A 21,145-nucleotide genomic window follows, 5' to 3' on the forward strand; every position below is an offset into this window, starting at 1 on the left:
TAGATTTTCATTTAAACTTGAAAACTCAATTTTCTGGTAGTAAGTTATAGATTCAAAATATCAGTCAAAAGTCTAAGTGTTAGTTGTTCAGTTGTGTCCTACTTTTGCGACCCCATGGACTGTAGCCCGCCAGGCTCCTCTGTCCATTGGTATTACCCAGGCAAGAATACTGGGGTGGTAGCTATTTCCTCCAGAGGATCCTCCTAACCCAGGGATAGAACCCAGGGCCTCCAACATTGCAGGTGGATTCTTTACTGCCTGAACCACCTTCAAATTATAGATTTTTTTTTTTTAATTATAGATTATTTAAAAATGGAATTTTTACATTTTCTTTTTTAACTGTAGGCTACTATTTGAATGGAAAGTGATTATCCAAAATGAAATCTCAACAAGATTTAACATTTCTTTTTTTTATAATGATGTTATAAAATATCTTATAGATTTTAGTGTTTTACATCTATCTTAGAAGATACTCCTTTAAGCTGAATAAATAGGTCTGAGTTGATGCAACAGAAATAAATCTACCTTCTAAAGAACTACTCCTATTATGCTCTTTAAATCTCTTTCTATAACCTGACAATATTTAAAGTACATCATTAAAGTGAGTTGTACTCAGAACAAAATTTTATTTTTAGTCATGTGAATGGTCACACGTGAATATCCTGTACTTCAAAGCAGTGTAATAGTGTTCTCTGAACATAGTATTTCTAGAAGAAAGACTTCCTACATGCTTGCCAGTTGGAAGGCTGATACAGTTGGAGAAATTTGGGCCACTCACCAAACTTATGATTTCCTAACCCATTTTGTGAACCAAGTTATACTGAGGTCGTTATGCAGACTGTGATTTCTCCTTAATGATTTTCACATTTTACTTTATAGGTTATGTTGACCTTTGGATTTCAGGCAGTAAATAAAAATCTTACTTAGATTAAGTTAGAAAAAAATGAATTATTTTGAACCATATTTTTGTCCAGTATCTTTTTTCAGACATTTTCATGTTGCTTTTTATGATTTTTATGTAATAAAATGATGTCTTTTTAATTTTAGATTTGTCCCTTATCTTTTTATAAAAGCACCTCTAAATACAGTATGTTGATTCTTTTCAGCTGTTTTAGCCTCTTCCTAATAAGCACCTCCCTCTCAACTTTCCATGAATGTGCTATGTACTGAGAAATGCTTTTTAACAATTATTTTGGTTCTTTAGATTGTAATCCATCTTTGCTCATATACATATAGATTATTAAAGAAGATATTGATCTTCTACCTCTAATGATCTATGTCTTGCCAGTGTTAGTTTTTTACCTAGAGAAATAAGGAACAGGAATGGGAGAAATAGTGAATACTCTTCTTTATTCCATTTCTGTATATTCAAGTCCCATCTCCAAATACTAGGTCTAATTTTACCTCTATTACAAATTTGAAGTGAAGGTAAAAGATATTAATTTCCATTTTTCCCCTTTATTTTCAACTTTCTAATCTAAGGTTAATAACTAGAGGGCATTTAAAAAATCATTCTTCTAATCTTGATGTAGTTAAGAATTATATTTGTACATTTTTAAGTCTTTTGTTTGTTTCTCATTTCCTTCTTTGTATTTTTGTTTCTGCCAGTTTTTATCCTTCTTCTAAAGGTAAAGAGATGAGATGCTTGGTGGAAAATTTAATTGTATTCTTTATCTACTCTTTTTATGGGCAAAGTCAGTCAGTTCAGTTGCTCAGTCGTGTCCGACTCTTTGCGACCCCATGAATCGCAGCACGCCAGGCCTCCCTATCAATCACCAACTCCCGGAGTTCACCCAGACTCACGTCCATCGAGTAAGTGATGCCATCCAGCCATCTCATCCTCTGTCGTCCCCTTCTCCTCCTGCCCCCAATCCCTCCCAGCATCAGGGTCTTTTCCAATGAGTCAACTCTTCGCATGAGGTGGCCAAAGTACTGGAGTTGCAGCTTTAGCATCATTCCTTCCAAAGAAATCCCAGGGCTGATCTCCTTCAGAATGGACTGGTTGGATCTCCTTGCAGTCCAAGGGACTCTCAAGAGTCTTCTCCAACACCACAGTTCAAAAGCATCAATTCTTCAGCGCTCAGCCTTCTTCACAGTCCAACTCTCACATCCATACATGACCACAGGAAAAACCATAGCCTTGACTAGAGTGGGAACCTAAATTATATTTGGGTGTTGGATTACTTGAATATCAGCTCTGTTAGTCCCTGTAAATTTTAAATATTTCATAGTTAGAAAGGAAAAGGTATACTGGGAGAAGTTTATGGAGAGCTTTGACTTCTAGTCAAAAAAAGATAGACCTTTAAGTGTTGGTAATGAGGGAGATACTGACCATTTTTATTAGAAGAGCAACTTGATAAAAGTGGCACTTTAAAAAACTGAATATGGCATCTGTATTTAGCATGATCTAGAGAATGATGAGATTGAAGAAAAAAAATGTATGCAAATTCAACATTCTACACTTGATCTTAACCAAAAGGTCAAGAAGCAATGCAAATACAGCTTTCTAATTTTTGAGAAATTGGTGCTTAGACCAAGTAGTGGCTTGTGAAATGGGAAGGAAAGGCGAAGGGTTGCTGCTTTCTTTAATATAATAATGTTGGTAAGCATTCCCAAATGCAAGTGTTACTAATCCTGCCTAATGTACTTCATATACTTCAGAACCTATCTCATATCTAGTTCCTGCTGCATAAATGTAAGTGCTCTCCATTTCAAACCAAGACCAAACTGAGAGCATGATCAGTAATGTGGTTCTTAATCCTAAGCCACCCATGTGGAAGATCATCTTTTATGAAGGGCATCAGTTAGCTCTGTTACCATTAATATGCTTTCCAATTAGTCTGGCCCATCTCAAAAGAGCCTTTGTCTGTTTGGAAGAGTTCTGATTTGCAGCATTGTCCTTGGCTACTTCTCCAAGTTTCTGCAAACTTTTATTTAAGCCAGTGTCTTCATAAATGTCTAAAAGAGAAACTCTTAAATGATTGTTTCACCCCACTTTAGGTAACATTGCTCCACACAAATAATCTGTATTTTTACAAAATCATTAACTTTTTCCAACTACATGACACAACTCAGTCTTTGGTCACAGCTTTTGGGTAAATTCCACCAGCCTTATTGATTTTATATTTGTTAGAGCTGACTTGAAAGTGAAAATCACTTGTTATAACTTTCAGTTTAGTTCAGTTTAGTCGCTCAGTCATGTTTGACTCTTTGCGACCCTATGAACTGCAGCACACCAGGCCTCCCTATCCATCACCAGCTCCCAGAGCTTGCTCAAACTCACATCCATTGAGTCGGTGATGCCATCCAACCATCTCATCCTCTGTCATCCCCTTCTCCTCCTGCCTCCAATCTTTTCCAGCATCAGGGTCTTTTCCAATGAGTCAGTTCTTCTTATCAGGTGGCCAAAGTACCGGAGTTTCAGATTCATCATCAGTCCTTCCAATGAATATTCAGGACTGATCTCCTTTAGGATGGAGTGGTTGGATCTCCTTGCAGTCCAAGGGACTCTCAAGAGTCTTCTCTAACACCACAGTTCAAAAGCATCAATTCTTTGGTGTTCAGTTTTATTTATAGTCCAACTCTCACATCCATATGTGGCTACTGGAAAAAACATAGTTTTGACTAGATAGACCTTTGTTGGCAAAGTGATGTCTCTACTTTTTACTATGCTGTCTAGGTTGGTCAGGAGAAGGCAATGGCATCCCACTCCAGTACTTAACGCCTGGAAAATCCCATGGACAGAGGAGCCTGGTGGGCTACAGTCCACGGGGTTGCTAGAGTCGGAAACGACTGAGCGACTTCACTTTCACTTTTCACTTTCATGCATTGGAGAAGGAAATGGCAACCCACTCCAGTGTTCTTGCCTGGAGAATTCCAGGGACAGGGAAGCCTGGTGGGCTGCCGTCTCTGGGGTCGCACAGAGCTGGACACGACTGAAGCGACTTAGCAGCAGCAGCAGCAGGTTGGTCATAGCTTTTCTTCCAAGGAGCAGGCGTTTTTAAATTTCATGGCTGTAGTCACCATTTGCAGCCCCCCAAAATAAAGTCTTTCTCTGTTTTCATTGTTTCCCTGTCTATTTGCCATGAAGTGATGGGACTGGAGGCCATGATCTTATTTTTTTGAATGTTGAGTTTTAAGCCTACTTTTTCACTCTCCTCTTTTACTTTCATCAAGAGGCTCTCTAGTTCTTCTTCGCTTTCTGCCATAAGGGTGGTGTTAATCTGCGTATCTGAGGTTACTGATACTTCTCCCAGCAATCTTGATTCCAGCTTGTGCTTCATCCAGCCAGGCATTTCTCATGATGTACTCTGCATATAAGTTAAATAAACAGGGTGACAATATACAGCCTTGATGTACTCCTTTCCCAATTTGGAACCAGTTTGTTGTTCCATGTCCAGTTCTAACTGTTGCTTCTTGACCTGCATACAGATTTCTCAGGAGGCACATAAGGTGGTCTGGTATTCCCATCTCTTGAAGAATTTTCCACAGTTTGTTGTGATCCACACAGTCAAAGGCTTTTGTGTAGTCAATAAAGCAGGAGTAGATGTTTTCCTGTAACTCTCTTGCTTTTTTGATGATCTAACCAGATGTTAGCAATTTGATGTCTGGTTCCTCTATCTTTTCTAAATCCAGCTTGAACATCTGGAAGTACATGGTTTATGTACTGTTGAAGCCTGGCTTGAAGAATTTTGAGCATTACTTTGCTAGTGTGTAAGATGAGTGCAATTGTGCAGTCGTTTGAACATTCTTTGACATTGCCTTTCTTTGGGATTGGAATGAAAACTGACCTTTTCCAGTCCAGTGGCCACTGCTGAGTTTTCCAAATTTGCTGGCATATTGAGTGCAGCTCAACTGAGATTTTATCACCTCCACTAGCTTTGTTCCTAGTGATGCTTCTTAAGCCCCGTTATCTTAAGGCCCTTATCACTTTGGAGCTACACGAAATTTAACCTGTTCTTAAATAAAGTTATATTCTAGTCACCTATGGAATAATCTATGTATTAATTCCCTGTTCCATTAATCTGTGATTTTTGAAGCAGCTGTATGTGACCTGTCAAAAAAAAAAAGTGATATTTGATGGATACTCTTAGCATTCTGTCATTTTTTTCTCGTCCAGGTTAAGAAATGTCTTTGAAACCCCTGTTTATTTTCTAGAACTGTGAAATGCTAGAAATTATATAAAACGGTTTCAGGTTCACAATTACTATTGAGAACTTTTTAATATGTTATTTAAAGGTTTGTTTTATTGGCTTGGCCTAGGTCACAAAGCTCATTAAGATTAATGACTAGGCTTCTGAGGCATATAGCTTCTCTAATCATCAACAGATACAAAATGTTAAACCAGACTGTATAGCTTTATTATGTTATGAGTCATTTCAGGCAGACATCACATGTAACAGGCAAGAGCCGAACAGTCCAGTTTTAATGTTTCTGAGTCAAACCTTTGGCTTTTATTTCTCTTTGTAGATAAACTATAGAGTGTTAAAATTGACATGCAAGCATATTTTATAGACTTTATATGAATATATAATTCATTAAAATGCTTGGAAATACTCATTCAAAACATTTTTTGTTAATCAAATTTAGATAAAGGATAAACCTGGAGGCACAATTTACTTTTTTAAAACTACCAATTTTAAAATCACATTTTTCTTCTCTTAAAGAAGTTTGCATGATGTGAGATGTTACTGTTGTTTGAAAATTTATATAAATAGGAGCTGCTAAGTGATACATTCTGTTTATTCCAAAGAGATGATCTAACAGTCTGTAGCTGTCTCTAGCTTTTCCTATAAAACAGCAGTGCATCAAATGGTAGTGAAGAGGGCCTGAAATTTCATCCTTGAAATGAATAATTATGCTTTATTCAGTACAGCTGATTTTACTTTCTTCTACTAGCATATAAACAACAGGTCCTTTTAAACTAGTAGTAGTGAACATAATTTGGAATAGGAATGCTTATTAGGTCACTTTTGTTAAGTAGAGCTAATAATTTGAGGCATTTGTGTACAGTAGGGATTGGCAAACATCTTTTATGTAAAGGGCCAAATAGTAAATATTTTTTTAACACAAGAGCAACCACAGACCGTACATAAACCATACATAAACAAATGAGTGTGGCTGTGTTCCAATAAATCTTTATTTATAAACACTGACAACAAGCCACATTTAGCCTGTGGACTATAGTTTACCAACCGCTGGTCTACATTCATTTGAATTCTTCATTTTCTATGCACCTCTTTAATCCACTGGTGTTGGCTTCTTCTTACCAAAACACCAAAAATACTTTGGCCCATGTCAGTAGCATTTTCCTTATCACTGAGTCTAAAATAAAAACTTCCTAGTCCTTTTCTCAGTTGGGTTTGGGGAGCCTTTGACACTTGAATTGCTCCTTCTTAAAATTCTTTTATCTTTCTTTAGGGTCCATGATAGCACTTTTTGAGTTTTTATCCTACCTCTCAAGACACTTGTAAGGTTTTGTTTTTGCAAGGCTCTACTTTTTTTTTTTTTTTTAATAGCCAGTTCCTTAAATATTAGCGTGCATTAGGAATCGATTTGTTTATATTTTATATTGTTTCCAGAATAGGCAGTCTGTAGGCACAGAGAGTAGATTGCTGTTGGGACAAGGGGTTAGGAGGGAGGTTTGGTAGATGATAGCCGAAGGGCCCATGGCTTCCTTTTGGGGTGATGAAAAGGCTCTAAAATTAATTGTTGTGATAGTTACATAGTTTTATGAATATACTAAAAAACCAATGAATTATACACTTTAAGTGGGTGCATTGAATGGTGTATGGAGAGTGTCTTGGACAGCAAGGAGGTCAAACCAGTCAATCTTAAAGGAAATCAACCATGAATACTCATTGAAAGGACTGATGCTGAAGCTGAAGCTTCAGTATTTTGCTCACCTGAAACAAACAGCCAACTTATTGGAAAAGTCCCTGATGCTGGGAAAGATTGAGGGCAGAAGGAGAAGAGGGCATCAGAGGATTAGATGGCTGGATGCCATCACCGATGCAATGGACATGAACTTGGGCAAACTCCAGGAGATGATGAGGGACAGGGAGGCCTGGAGTGCTGCAGTCCATGGGGTTGCAAAGAGTTGGACATGACTGGGTGACTGAACACACACAAAATGATGTATGATCATCTCCATAAGGCTGTTAAAAGACTATAAGTTAAATTCTCCAATGTTGTTATTTTTCCCAAGTTAAAAATTAAGCTCACATTCCACCCTTTGCTCAAGTACCATAGTACAGACTGAACAATCTCCCAGTGCTATCTATTTTGAATTCATAGTAATAACCCCTAGACACTACATTTTAAATGTAAAATGAAAATCTTATTTATGAACTCCAGATACACTTAGGAGTATAGAAAAATACCAGCTTGTTAGAACCATTTCATTTTTAGAGTATGCATTATTAGTTCATTTGATGATTCCAAGAGGAATTTGCAAATTATAATCAGGTAATTAGGTTAGCAGGGAACTAATGTGGATGGGAAAAAATCAGCTCAGTCTTCATCTGTCAGCATTACAAGTTAAAAATTTGTAATCGAACAACATGATTACAAGTTAACAATTTCTTCTAGATGGTTGTTGCCTTAAATTAACCTCATAATCAAATTAGTTACTGTGCCTGCCTGTCTTTAGGGTTTTGGGCCCACATGTGTTGAGGGTGAAATAGGGGGTTTCCTATTATTATGCTGCAGGTTAACAATAGGTTTTCAGATGCCCCTTACATGAATCCAATGACGAATCCAATGCCCTTCATAACATGAAACAAATGTTGAACCTACATTTTTTAGTATGCAGACGCAGAGCTTCCAGCTAGGTGGTAAGAACTGTAAATTGTAACTGAATTGTGAAATTAATGCTCATTTAGGTGCACGTGTTGGTTCTTTTTTAAAACCTTAACAACTGACCTGACAGTATGAGATGGAAAAAAAATTAAACCAACATATGTTTTTAATTGCTTTTTTTTTTTTTTAGCACTGTGAATTACATTAGGTTGCTTAATTTAGGATGCAAAGTGTGCAGTAGCTGCTGAAAGTACACACGCACCATCCAAATTTCTGTGAATTTACTCTCGGTATGGTAAAGTGACTTTATGAACAAAGAAGAAACCCAGACTTGGATACTGAGCTCATAGTCTTTAAAACTACACATTGAAAACATAATATGATTTCCATTTGGTATCTAGTTTACCCGGAATCCCTCAGCTAGGATGCTAGCATATGTTTTGAGAAATTAAGTAATGTCACTACTCCTAAATCTGTAGTGATAATGCTTTAGTAATCAGATAAGTACTTATAATTAGAATAAAGTATAATTTTCAGAAAAAGATAACATCACCTATAATATTTATTACAGGAAAAAAGCTCCATTTTTTGCTATCAGTGCTCTTTTTAACATAATTTCTTACTGTATTTAAGAAGCTTCATGTAATCATATTCAAAACCTCTTATCTTGCTGATTATATTCAGCAACCATAGCTAAATATTTCAATACCAAAGCTGAAAATCATAGTGACATATCAGCATACACATAATAAATTATAGTTAATGAATACTATAGGAGCCACATTTTGATTGGTTCCAAGTTTGTGATCTGCTCAGGCATAGCACATTGTTAATTTTTAAGAGGAGAAAAAATATGGTGATGATATGATTGCCAAGCATATTGTTCTGTCTACACAAGAATGAAGTAATATTTTAGCCAGAATGAAGAGAGCATATACAGATAACAGAGTAAATGTTCTAAAAGCTGCAGTATATATCCCTGATTAAACATTTAGTGACAATATTTCGTATATATTTTACATGATTTTTATATTGAATAAAAGTTTCTGGCCAAAAATGGTTCATTGTTATGTTGAGAGCCACAACTACTGTGTTTTTAGCTGAGTATGTATTTACAAAACCTCCTGTCTTCAGCTTTCACTTGTTTGAGGAAGAGGCCTTCAAGCTAAGTAGAGAATCAGTTCTTAGAATTTAATTATTGTACTACTTGGTCCACGTATTTACTGAGTATGGGAGAGTTATAAGACCTGGAAAACTACTCTCAGCATAGGGGGCAAACACTGTAGAATACTTGGAAAACATTGTCGTCAGTTAGACAAAATCCATTTATTCTGATATTCTCCATATATATTATTTTCCTCTCCCAGTGGGTGAAAGGGAACATATTTAAATTTAGCAACCTCCCCTTCTTAAAATTAAGCTTAATAAACATCTATTAAGTTATTAAGTACTATGATCAAGTACTGTACTAAGCTGTTAGATGCAAATAAGGGCAAGCCCCTCTCTTGAACAGCATACCATCAACGGTATTTGATTGGCCAAAAGGTTTTCCTGTAAGATAACGGGAAAATCTGAACAAACTTTTTGGCCAACCCAATATAAATGTAAGTGATTGCATACAATGGGAAGGGAGTTTGTGGGAGAATAGATACCTGGTGGGCTTCCCAGGTGGCTCGGTGGTAAAGAGTGTGCCTGCCAGGCACGAGTTCAGTCCCTGGGTGGGCGGATCCCCTGGAGAGGGAAATGGCAACCCACTCTAATCTTCTCACCTAGGAAATCCCATGGACAGAGGAGCCTGGTGTGCTACACCGCGTGGAGTCGCAAAAGAGTTGGACATGACTTAGCGACTAAACAACAGTGATAGATACATATATATGTAGGGCTGAGTCCCTTTGCTGTCCACCAGAAACTGTCACAACATTGTTAATTGACTATACGTCAAAACAGTATAAAAGAGTTAAAAAATTTGTTTCAGTTGCTAAGTTGTATCCAGCTCTTTTGTGACTCCAGGGACTGTAGCCCGTCAGGCTCCTCTGTCCATGGGATTTCCCAGGCAAGATTACTGGAGTGGGTTGCCATTCCCTTCTCCAGGGGATTTTCACAACCTAGAGATCAGACCCACATCTCCTGCTTTGGCGGGTAGATTCTTTACTACTGAGTCACCTGGGATACCCTTTAAAATAAAATAGGGAAAGGGAAAGATAGAAATATACATCGGGTGCTGCAGTGTCAACTGAGCTGAGTGTTAAAGAATCTAGCCAAATGAAATAGCTGGTATATGTCCATGTATGTATGTCCACACGCACACCCAAGAGCAACTGGGAGCATTACTGGGAGAAGACAGGGAACAACATGAACAAAGACCTGAAGCATGCAGAATGCTACAGCTACTGCTGGGGCATGCAGTGCGTGAGGAGGATGTTAGGAGATGAGGTGGAGTCATGGGTCAGGTCGTGGAAGTCTTGAATGCCATGCTCATGACCTTGAAACTTGCTTTCGCTGTTTGTATACTGCCATTATTCCTAAACATATAAGCATTTGGTCAAACCTTACGTTGCAAAGATTGGAAGAAGACAAGTTATAATTAGGTTGGTTTGACCCTGTGGAGATGCTGTTCATGGCTTGGATTCCATGTGTTTGTTGCAGTTGTCCTTTTATAACTTCTGTCAAACTTGGATACAAGCTCAGGGTTTTCAGTTTGCCCACTGCCCTCCTCAAACAGCGGGGCCAATGCCTGTGAGATTTTGGATCCTGCTAGGCCGGGCAGTATTGTAATGAAGAGACTTTGGAATCACAGGACTTGAGGGAGCAACAGAAATCAGCTCCATATGCAGGTGAAAGTAGTAATTTTTCTTGCTGTGTTTCTCTGTATGATGCATTATATTCGTCGGGCTAACATTGTTTGTATGTTTCGGACTAACATTGTTTATGTGTTTGGAATTAGAATTTTAAACATGGCAATTATGTTAACTTTGTGAAATTTTCACAGTAGATTTTTTAAAAAATAATATAACAGAGACAAAGAGTTGCTTTTTTTTTTTCCTGGAAATTTTTGAGAAATTTAAGATCTTAACCTCACATTTGGACTGCAAGAAGATCCAACTAGTCCATTCTGAAGGAGATCAGCCCTGGAATTTCTTTGGAAGGAATGATGCTAAAGCTGAAACTCCAGTACTTTGGCCACCTCATGCGAAGAGTTGACTCATTGGAAAAGACTCTGATGCTGGGAGGGATTGGGGGCAGGAGGAGAAGGGGACAACAGAGGATGAGATGGCTGGATGGCATCACTGACTCAATGGACGTGAGTCTGGGTGAACTCCGGGAGTTGGTGATGGACAGGGAGGCCTGGCGTGCTGCGATTCATGGGGTCGCAAAGAGTCAGACACGACTGAGCGACTGAACTGAACTGAACTGAACTGAACCTCACATTTTACATCTCTTACTTGGCACCTTATCAGCCATGTTTATTGAACTATTTATTTACCCTCAGTAGAGCATTTATGTATTTCTGTATATAATGAATTAGAAAAGGGAAATAATTGTGCAAATTCATGGGGAGAAGTCTTTTTCTGTAAGTTAGCTTGATACACAGGTGAAAGCGCTATTTTATCTTGTTACCATAACAATGTAGTGGAAAGAACAATGACTAGTTCCAGTGCTGCATACTTTGCATGAGTTACTTCAACTTTGTGAGACTAGTTTTCTCATCTGTTAAATAAGATGGTTGAGTTAGGTTACTGCTAAAGCTTTTTCTTACTGACATTTTGTTGTCCTCTACCTCAGTTCCCCAGTTTACTTTGTTTATGGAGGTTGCCTGTCAGCATCCTTAAGTCATAGAATTGATAAGAACCTTGGGCAATTGTGTAGTTCAACCACCTTGCAGAAAAATGGAAATTTGCTCTTTCCCTCTACCTAGAATGTTTTACTCGCACCTTTTCAAGCTGGCATCCTCTGAATCAAGCTGATTATAACATCTAGTACCCCTTTTGTTGCCAGGATTAATTCCATTGGTCTGATAATGGATAGGGAATCCTTTTTTTCTCACTATTCTATGTACATTCTTATAGTTGGAAGCTTAGCTATAAAGGACAACCTGCCTACCTAGAAAAGGATCTTTCTTTGGTCAAGAGTGTACTCATTCCTATGGCTTATCCATTTCTGCATCAGTACTGTTTAAATGTTTATTGAATTACTGAATATTATGGGTGGTAGAAATGGTTAATGCTCATATATATGAGTAGAATGGCACTGACTATTCAGTAATAGTGTAGATAGTCAGCAAATAATAAGAGACAGTGGAATATTTTTACAGTGATCTGTAACTGTATATAGTTATAGAGTATAATTTATAGATATATTTATTTAAAAAATGGTGTCTAATGATTTTTGTTTTGTAAACCACTCAGTGGAATTTAAAATATTATTTAAATTTTATATCTGTCCATTTCTGTAACTGAGGAGAAAATTTCTTTAAGTACCTAGGAAATTATTTTTAGGTTTAACTAAGACAAGAGATTAGTAGTATTTCTTTTACTGGAATCCTCTACTCCTGATTTTCTAGGTATAAATATAATTGTATGGTTTCTAATTCTGATGTCCTACTTAATTTTAAAAGCTAAGCAATGTAAATTTGGTTTAATTCTTATCTAGTTTATGTCTATATTATTTAGAGTTTATTATTAGATAATTTGTGATACGACTAATGCATTTCTGTCTTGAAAAATATGTATATTTTCCTAATTTCTAACAAATGGGAAAGCAAATGATATTCTTACTGTCAGCTTCCATCAAGTTAGACCTCTCTGAAGACCTTACTAAATTTTATTTCCATGGGAATTTTGCTAATGGGTATAAGCAACATTATCTAGGTACTCATAGACAGGATTACAAATCAAAAATAGAGGAAATAGGTGAACAAATACATTTTCCTTCTCTTTTCAGAAATGGGCAGAATGTCAGTCTTTGCACCTTTATTTTCACTTTGCAGTGTTTTCAGATAGGGTGCGGAAAGTCTGTTTGGTATTAATGCATGAGACCAGCTTAGACAACATAAGTCATGCATTTCCTAAATGGGCTCTTGGTTATATTCTCATATATATAAAGCAGAAGAAAGAGAGTAAATCTTCTAGTCTGTATGTATTTAGTTAATAGTATTAGTGACTTTAATGAGTCTTACTGGAACATTGAAGGCAGGCCACCCAGTTTTATTGCCTGTGTGCCAACTTACTAAATTATTTGGATTCATGTAATAAATACCTCCAGTTTCACATGCCATGCAAAAAACATTTATGAACCTGGTGATAATCATCAGTTATGGAACACCTACTTACCCTAAATATCGGTGTTCTGAAGGGGTCAGTCCCAGGCTGCCCTCCCTGTTCACACTGCTTTCTTCTCCTGGCAGTCTTCTTTGGTTTAACTAGCAATATATCATTAACTCCCAAGTGTGTATCTTTTTCTGGCTTCCCAGGCTTATTTCACATATTTTGGGGGAATATCACAGACTATCAAACTAACTGTCTGAAACTGCGCTTTTGAGTCTCCCTTCAAATCTGCTCCTCTGTAGAGTTGCCTATCTCAGTTGCATCCGCCAGTTTCTCTTGCTGGAAACCTGAGAGTCATTCTGACTCCTTCTATTCCTTCACCTCCTTCCCCAACCCAGATCTGTTCCTGAATGCTCTCTCTTCTACCTCTAAACCATTAAAATTTTTTTTTCACTTTTCTCTATCACTGCTGCCGTCGCTATCTTTGCCTAGACAAATGCAATATAACCTCCTAGTTGATTCTCCACATCTAGTTTGTCCAGCTCTAATCCATTTACAAATAAAAGCTGAAGTGAGTTTCTAATATGTAAATACAGTTACATCATTCTTGAAGTTCTCCAACGACTTTCCATTGCTCTTAGGCTAAAGATCTTCTCTTCTTTCTATCCCAGAAGAGACAGTGGGGCTTGTATTAGTTTGCTAGGGCTGCCATAACAGTGCCATAGACTGGGTGGCTTATAATAACAGAAGTTTATCTCCCCACAGTTCTTGAGGCTAGAATTTTGAGATCGAAGTGTCCTCAAGATTAATTTCTTCTAAGGCCTCATTCTTTGCCTTATAGATGGCCATCTTCCTCCATTGTCTTCATAGAGCCATTCCTTTCTGTGTCTGTATCCTCATCTCTTCTTATAAGGAAAGGAGTCATATTGGATTAGGACCCACCCACAGGGGTTTTTCTTTTTATTGTTGAATTGTAGGATTTCTTTATATATTCTGGGTATCATATTTGTATTAGGTAATGATTCATAAATATTTTCTCCTATTCCATGGGATAGAATCTTCTCTTAAATCTTCAATGTTATCATCCCTTTGAGACCCTTTTTGACCACGTAACCTTGAATCTCTACCTACCTACCCCCAGACACACATGACTTCTTGCTTTTTCTTCCCAGCACTTGTCATCAATAAACATTTCTATGTGTATGTTGTGAATTATGGTGATAATTTTATTATTGTTGTTATTGTTTTTTATTACATTTCTTATTGTCTGCTTTCTTCAACTAGAATGTGAGGGATTTTGATTTCTATTGCTCCTTGCTATTTATGTAGTATCTAGAACAGACTTTTTACACCTTTAATAAAAACTTATTGAATAAAAATGCATGAATTTAACACATAACAGTGCTTTTTTTTAATTGGTAAAATATAGCACACATGCAGAAAAATAGCACAGTAATTTGTCAAAAAAAGGAGACACCCTTATATCCAACACCAAGATCAAGAAATAATTATTGCCTAATTTGTAATAATAATAATCAGAAGAAATGAGAAGCCTCCCTTATGCTTTCTCCCAGTTACTGCCTCCTCTGTCGAGTCACCCAGAGGTGATCAGTGTTGTGATACTTCAATAATATTTTTGTTGCTTCATTACAGTTTTACCACCTAAGTGTTTCTAAAACCTTTTCTGTTGTTTTTTTAGAATCTTCTTATGCATGAAATTAGTTACACATGTTCTTCTGTGCCCACTCCTAATGTTCAACATGGTTTTGTTAGAGTCATGAATGATCCTGTATTTGGCTGTAGTTTGTTATCTGTTTGAATAACATTCCATTGTATTCCTGTATTACAATTTACTTACATATTCTTCTGTTGAAACAAATTTTTATTATTTCCGGTTTTGGTTCTTTTGAATCATGATGCTGTCACTATTCTTGCATCTATCTCATGGTGCCCAAATGTGTATATTTCTATTGAGCTCAATATTAATATTTAGGACTGAATTTCTGGGTCATAGGATGTATATAAATATTCAGCTTTAGTAAATAATTCCAGACAAGTTTGCAAGATAGTTATACATAATTTTATCCCTTTCAACATATATTTTCATGTTTTTCTCTGTTTGGATATCCTCTTCTTGCAAGTGCCTATTCAAGTCTTCTTGTTGCTCTTTTTTTTTTTTTTTTTTAAATCAGATCAAGCCTGTCAGTCCATACTGCCCATGAGTAGCCTTTCAGCTAGGAGAACTGCCAGGAAACCTCCCAAGAAAAAGGCTGTTCCTAATTATTTGTCCCTCACCCCCAGTCCTTGCATTCCATCACTGGCCAGACTTTGGTATCATTCACACTGGCTAAATCAAATTTGGCCTCTAAGGGTCTCCTGATGATTTGCTCCTTCTCTCCAGCCAAATGCTACCACCCATGTGACTTTTTTTTTTTAATTGAGATATAATTTACATAACATAATATTGGTTTTGGGTGTACAACATAATGATTTGAACCTTCTGTACATTTTCTGAAGAGTAAACAATGAAATAAAAGAGTTTATTCTCGTTTGATAAGCAAATTTGTGACTTTCTGGTTATATTCTCAAGGAAAGCTCAAGTGTGTGTTTTCTTCTTAAAAATGGTATAATCCCAGGAAAGATTTTGATCAGGTGTACTCATAATATTTGTGGAACCTGAAGGAAGAGTAAAAAGGGAGGCCATAGTTCATTCTAAACTTAAAGTCATAAATAAAGCTACCAAACTGTTAAATGAAGTGTGATCTATACTTTTTTCTCAGTAAAGTACTTCTATAATATCCTGAAAGGTCAGATTTGCATTTAATCTTCTTGGACTCTGTGGGCTTCCATGTTAGAACATGACATAGTGGGAAATTGGACCCTGGCCAGCCCCACCCCCCTTTCCTTTTTATCCTACACACCTCATCTCCATCCTTATTTCCCTAAAACTTTTAACCACTGCCCCTGGCTACCCCTTTGGTAAACACAGATTCTCAAAATCTAGGATAATCCTCCTTACATATAGACATGAAACAAAACCATTCCCTCACTTTTTCATATTCTCATGGTCTTCTCTAAGTCATTGTATGTCTAATGGGAAGTGATCACCATGGTTAATAGCTACCAGTTGTTATGCCAAACATAGGGAGTTTTATATCAAGGTATCAGTTCTTTTCCTTCTTGGAGCTATTTCAGTAAGGCAAGATGCTCAAGTTAGTTGACCTTTGAACAATACAGGTTTGAACTATGCAGATGAAAAAAATCCACATGTAATCCACTTACATGTGGATTTTTTTCAATAAATGCTGTGGCACTACATCATCTGCAGTTGTTTGAGTCTAAGATTGGGAGCCATAGAACTGGAGGGGCAGTTATGGGACTTCATCCACAAAATTTGGTATACACAGCAAGTCCTGGATCCAGTCTCCCAAGGGTACCTAGAGTCTACTGTTATGGATGGATGTGTGTGTATAAAAATAAACATCTCTCTATATATACACACACTCTCATGCACATGCACACACACACACACTCATCACGCACACGCACACACACACATTGTTTCAGATATTGTTATTTTAAGAAGTATTTTTTTTAAGTTACCTTCCTTTCCTTTCCTAAATGTAACATGACTAGAAAATACCACCTTGAAAGATGGCAAAACAAAATAGAGGAAACAAGAGCCTAGCTTGGCTGCTACCTCTAAGTTACAGCAAATCAGTTGTTTACACGCTGATTCAGTCTTCAGTCTCTCCTAACTTTTGGCTGTGGGGGTAAAGAAATGAACTTGCTTCACTTTTCCCTAGGGTAAACCTAGGCTTATCATCTCTTTAACTGCTGGAGGAAATATGGAATAGCTGGATAATGCTGGTTCAGCCTTTGGAGGTTTCATGTTATGAGCCAATTAATCAACTGATTTTTCTAATATGATTGAAAAATTGATAGTTTTTAAAAAATCATTTGTAAAGGATACAGCTTTAAAGCCAGTATGCTGCTTCATTCATTTTAAAACTTAAGTACTTATGTGAGTGTGTAAGAGAAACCAAAGAAAGGAATTTGAGCCTGTGTGCTTAGGCTACATACATCTAAAGGGACGTGCCATTTCTGAGCAGAGCCCCATTGACTCTCCTGAAGTTAGCTAGAGAAGACCTGGTTTGAAAAATGTTGGCTTTCTAAATAGAAATGGAAATCATTAAAACAAGTAAAACCAAAAAACAGTGAGCCTAGAAACTTGGAATTAATATAATGTTGGCAATGACTGTAGGCAGTTAAGCACATGAATCAATGTCTGTTGGCAGCAGTTTTCCACTTGTTCAGTTCATGGTGCCTGTTACGTCACATGAGCACGACAGTGTGGTCGGAGCGGGCAACACATTCCTGATGTTCTCTCCTCGTTAATTTTCACTTCCCAAAGGTACCTTGAGTAAAATAAACATGTTGGAACACTTTTCAGAAACTAGTTTGTTTCCTCAGTTTACATAATCAACCCCAAGCAGATTGGGGTGGGTTGAGTTAAATGTTGCCCTCTACTCCACCATCCTGTGTACATACATAATATCACTCAGTATCTGTAGCATCCTTAAAGAGTTCTCTATTGCATATGAGGGGAAAGGAAGGAGCATGTTTAAGTCCCAGCTTTGAAGCTGTTGTGTTAATTGTTAACTTTTGCTGAGTCTGTGCATTTAAAAGGGTAGCCATCTCAGCAGGTTAAGATCATAACTGTTGGTTGATGCTTGGAGGCAGCAGCTGTGCTGGTGTGCGGCATTAATGGCTGGATGAGTTCAATCAGATATGCTGCCGCCAGTGTCTTTGTGTAATGGTATTTAACAGATTTCAAATGGACTGCTGAGAAAGATGAAATATAATCTCATGTATTGTCTCTGTCTTGAAAAAAATAGATAATGAAAGTGTTCCCTTGTTGGCCTGTATTTTGTTAACCTTTGTGGAAATCAACTTAAAGAACAGATAACTCCTGTAGAGTTGAAACCTTTTGTTACAGTGGAGTGTTATTAAATGTGTATTTTGAGTCCTTGGAACAGTGGGGTTGAGTAGACCAGGTAAGGTGTTTTTTTTTTTTTTTTTCCTTTTTTAAACCACTCAGAGAATAATATGGCATATTCTGAGGCTAGCTGGAGAGAAAAGAAATGCAGTGTAAACTGTATAAAACTAAATTTTTTTTTTCTTTCTCCCTTCCTTCCTTTCTTTTCTTTACAGAGCCTGCAGAAAGTTCTTGTGGAATTCAGTCACAAGGAATTGTTTGATTTCTATAACAAGGTATGTATTTTTTTCAATAATTTCCTATATGGGGGTTTTTCACAATGTTTCCTCTATTTCATGAATTCTTATTTTTAAATGCCCTATTGTGGAGCTATGGAGCTTGAGTTCCTTAAACTTCCCTTGTGAATACTTCGTGTTTCACAGTAGGAAGCATTGCTGAGATGAGGAAGATCTGACAGACTAAATCAGGAAGAAAATGGATATGGTTTTAATTAAAACAATAGGATTGTTGTTTTAATGTAAAGCATTGAGTAATAAACTGTGTAGTATCTAGCCACACTGGCCCTTAGATAATGTTAAATATTTTAATTTCTTGGCCCAAGGGAAAAGGAACAAACCAGGTCTATAAAGATTTATCTTTGAGGATATTTCATGTTTCTTTTTAAATGCTGATTTTTGTAACCCAGGAAAATGCACTGTTCCCCCTACCACCCTCCCCTCCAACACCCCATACAAATTTTATGTAGTGATCATTTAAAATAAAACACTAGGTGCATTTTAAGCAATAGTATTTAGAAATCCTTCTTTACAAATTTGGAAACTTCACAAGCTGGGGTTCTAATAGCTTCACATAAAAAGAAAAATTTTCCAAGTGGTGTATTTATTGCTCTGTGAGTAGATTTAAAATGCAGAGCTACCAGTTGCATTCTTTTCCTTCATTTGCATATTTCTAAACAACACTTCATATGAGTTTCTCTCCTTTCACCAACTCTCTCTCTCTTTTTTTTTGTCTCTGTAAACAGCTAGAGACCATACAAGCACAGCTGGATTCCCTTACATGATGTTCTTGAAGACTGGTTTCTCTATCACACTTCTGCCACCTCCTTATTTTACTTTGAAGATTAACTGCCAGGTTGTGTTTTCTGAAGGATTCAGTTGCTTTCTTCTTGTAAATTATATGGCTTATTGCTTCATAGACAAATAACAGCCGAGTAAGATCATTGTTCTGAGTACCGATGTTCTAATATACATTCTCTAGTTCTGTGTGCCAAAAGCAAGCAGTTGTTTAAGAACATTGTTTTAAAGGAAACAAAAGTGGCTATCATGTGGTTTTTACTGCTTATTTTTTGCTTTATTGCCTGACCTGTTTATTTTTTACATACTTGATGATACTTGGGTGTATTAAGGAGGACCTGTGGATACAATATAATGTGTACCTTAGAACACAGAATGTCATTAATTACATTAATAAACATAAGACAGTAGCCACATTCAATTAAATACATTATGGCATTTTTTTTCCTTTAATATAATGAGTATATTTTGAAATTTTGAAGAAGCTAGTACTAGTTTATAAGTCAACTCTAATGAGCATCTCTGTGTGCTTAATTTTTTTCTCTGAGTTTAATGATTTAATAACAGTTTACATTTTTGTGTGCTTTTCTTTGTACTGCAAATTAATAATAATTCATAGCATGGGAGACAGATTCAGATCATGAATAAAAATAATTGTAATGAGTGCTAAATGAATATCCTTAAATTTTTAAAACATTTTTATATTCTCTTTCTGTAAAGATGTTAATTAATTTCAATCAATGAGATTTTTATGTCTTAGAATTAGTTGAACTTAAGTGCACAGTATTTTATGCTATGGCTATATATACATATGAGTATAGTTGGCAGCAGAAAATAATCACTTGAAGTTTTTATGAATGAAAAGTCTGTACTGTATTTTTTCTAGGGAGACAGGCAGACAGCAAGGGAGGGAGGAAAGAAGGAAAACGGGAGAGAAGGAGAAAATGAGAGAAAGAGAGAACAACAGAGAGATTCAAATATGACTTCACATGAAAGAATTTGATTTCAGAAATAGCCTATGGTTAAACAGAACCATTGAATTTAAATCACAGTCCTTACATGAGGTATCTGAGTAATACAAATGTTAAATGTCTCCCAAATAAATGTTCAGTATATGGAATTTATGCCCTTATTTATTTATATGTGTGTTTGTATGTTGTTGCTTAGAAGGATTGGGTGTTTGGATTATTTCAGAATGTAAATATTATAGTGGCTGTCCATAGTTGATTGATTTGAAAAGTTGTTAAACCTCCATCGATAGCATATCTAGAAGACACTTTTATAATATAACAGGATTTGTTTCCATATATAGCTTGCAGGACCTGTCTTATATTTTTATGCACTGTTCTGCTGGTCCCCAGAGGAACGTACCTGACTGCTATAAACATTTTGGTAAATATTCTTTCAGACTTCTTCCTATGTACAAATAGACATCCATCATTTCAAGCTGACTTTGTGAGGCCTTCCTGACAGTGACCATATGAATAGGTAGACATTTTCATTGGTATGATGCCGACTTAATTCCCAGTGTAGGTATCTAAGTGAAATGTGACACATCATAATGAAATTTTCTATTGTAGCTTAAAATAGTGGTAAATAGTTTTCTCTCCATTAGTTTAGTTCAGGAAAGTCTGACCAAAGGCATTGAAGGAAGGATAGGTCATTGGAGGTCTAATTCTAGCTAAGAACATAATTATTCTTGAAGCATATTTAGTTGCAGATAATTTTACTTCTTCAGTCACTACCATTGTTATGATACACAAATAAAAAAGAAGGTATCATTCCCAAAGATTATTGTGTGTTATTTTTTCACAGAAATAAGGTGGGTGGAGTAACAAGTAGAAACCGAAACCTTCTTTCTCAGCAGATAAACATGTTTTATGTGAATGCTTGTCATGAGGATTGAATAAAAATATAATTACTTGTTAGAAAGAAGTATTGCAAATAATATTTGCAATTCTTTGATTAGAAAATCCGATTTTTTAAATTGGGAAACACCAAAAAATCAT

General features: G+C 36.4%; 1 protein-coding gene across 1 annotated transcript in view; it reads left to right on the plus strand.

Moving 5' to 3' along the window:
- COMMD10 (COMM domain containing 10) overlaps positions 1 to 20,925 on the plus strand; it is a 185,194-nt gene extending 164,269 nt beyond the window's left edge. The window contains exons 6-7 of the mRNA XM_027546934.1: positions 18,279 to 18,338; positions 19,085 to 20,925. Of these exons, the coding sequence (XP_027402735.1) occupies positions 18,279 to 18,338; positions 19,085 to 19,123 (99 nt within the window). The 3' untranslated portion in view covers positions 19,124 to 20,925. The remainder of the gene's footprint in view (positions 1 to 18,278; positions 18,339 to 19,084) is intronic.
- Positions 20,926 to 21,145: the final 220 nt, after the last annotated feature.

Source organism: Bos indicus x Bos taurus, chromosome 7 (genome assembly GCF_003369695.1).
Source record: "Bos indicus x Bos taurus breed Angus x Brahman F1 hybrid chromosome 7, Bos_hybrid_MaternalHap_v2.0, whole genome shotgun sequence".
In the NCBI taxonomy this organism is placed as follows: domain Eukaryota; kingdom Metazoa; phylum Chordata; class Mammalia; order Artiodactyla; family Bovidae; genus Bos; species Bos indicus x Bos taurus.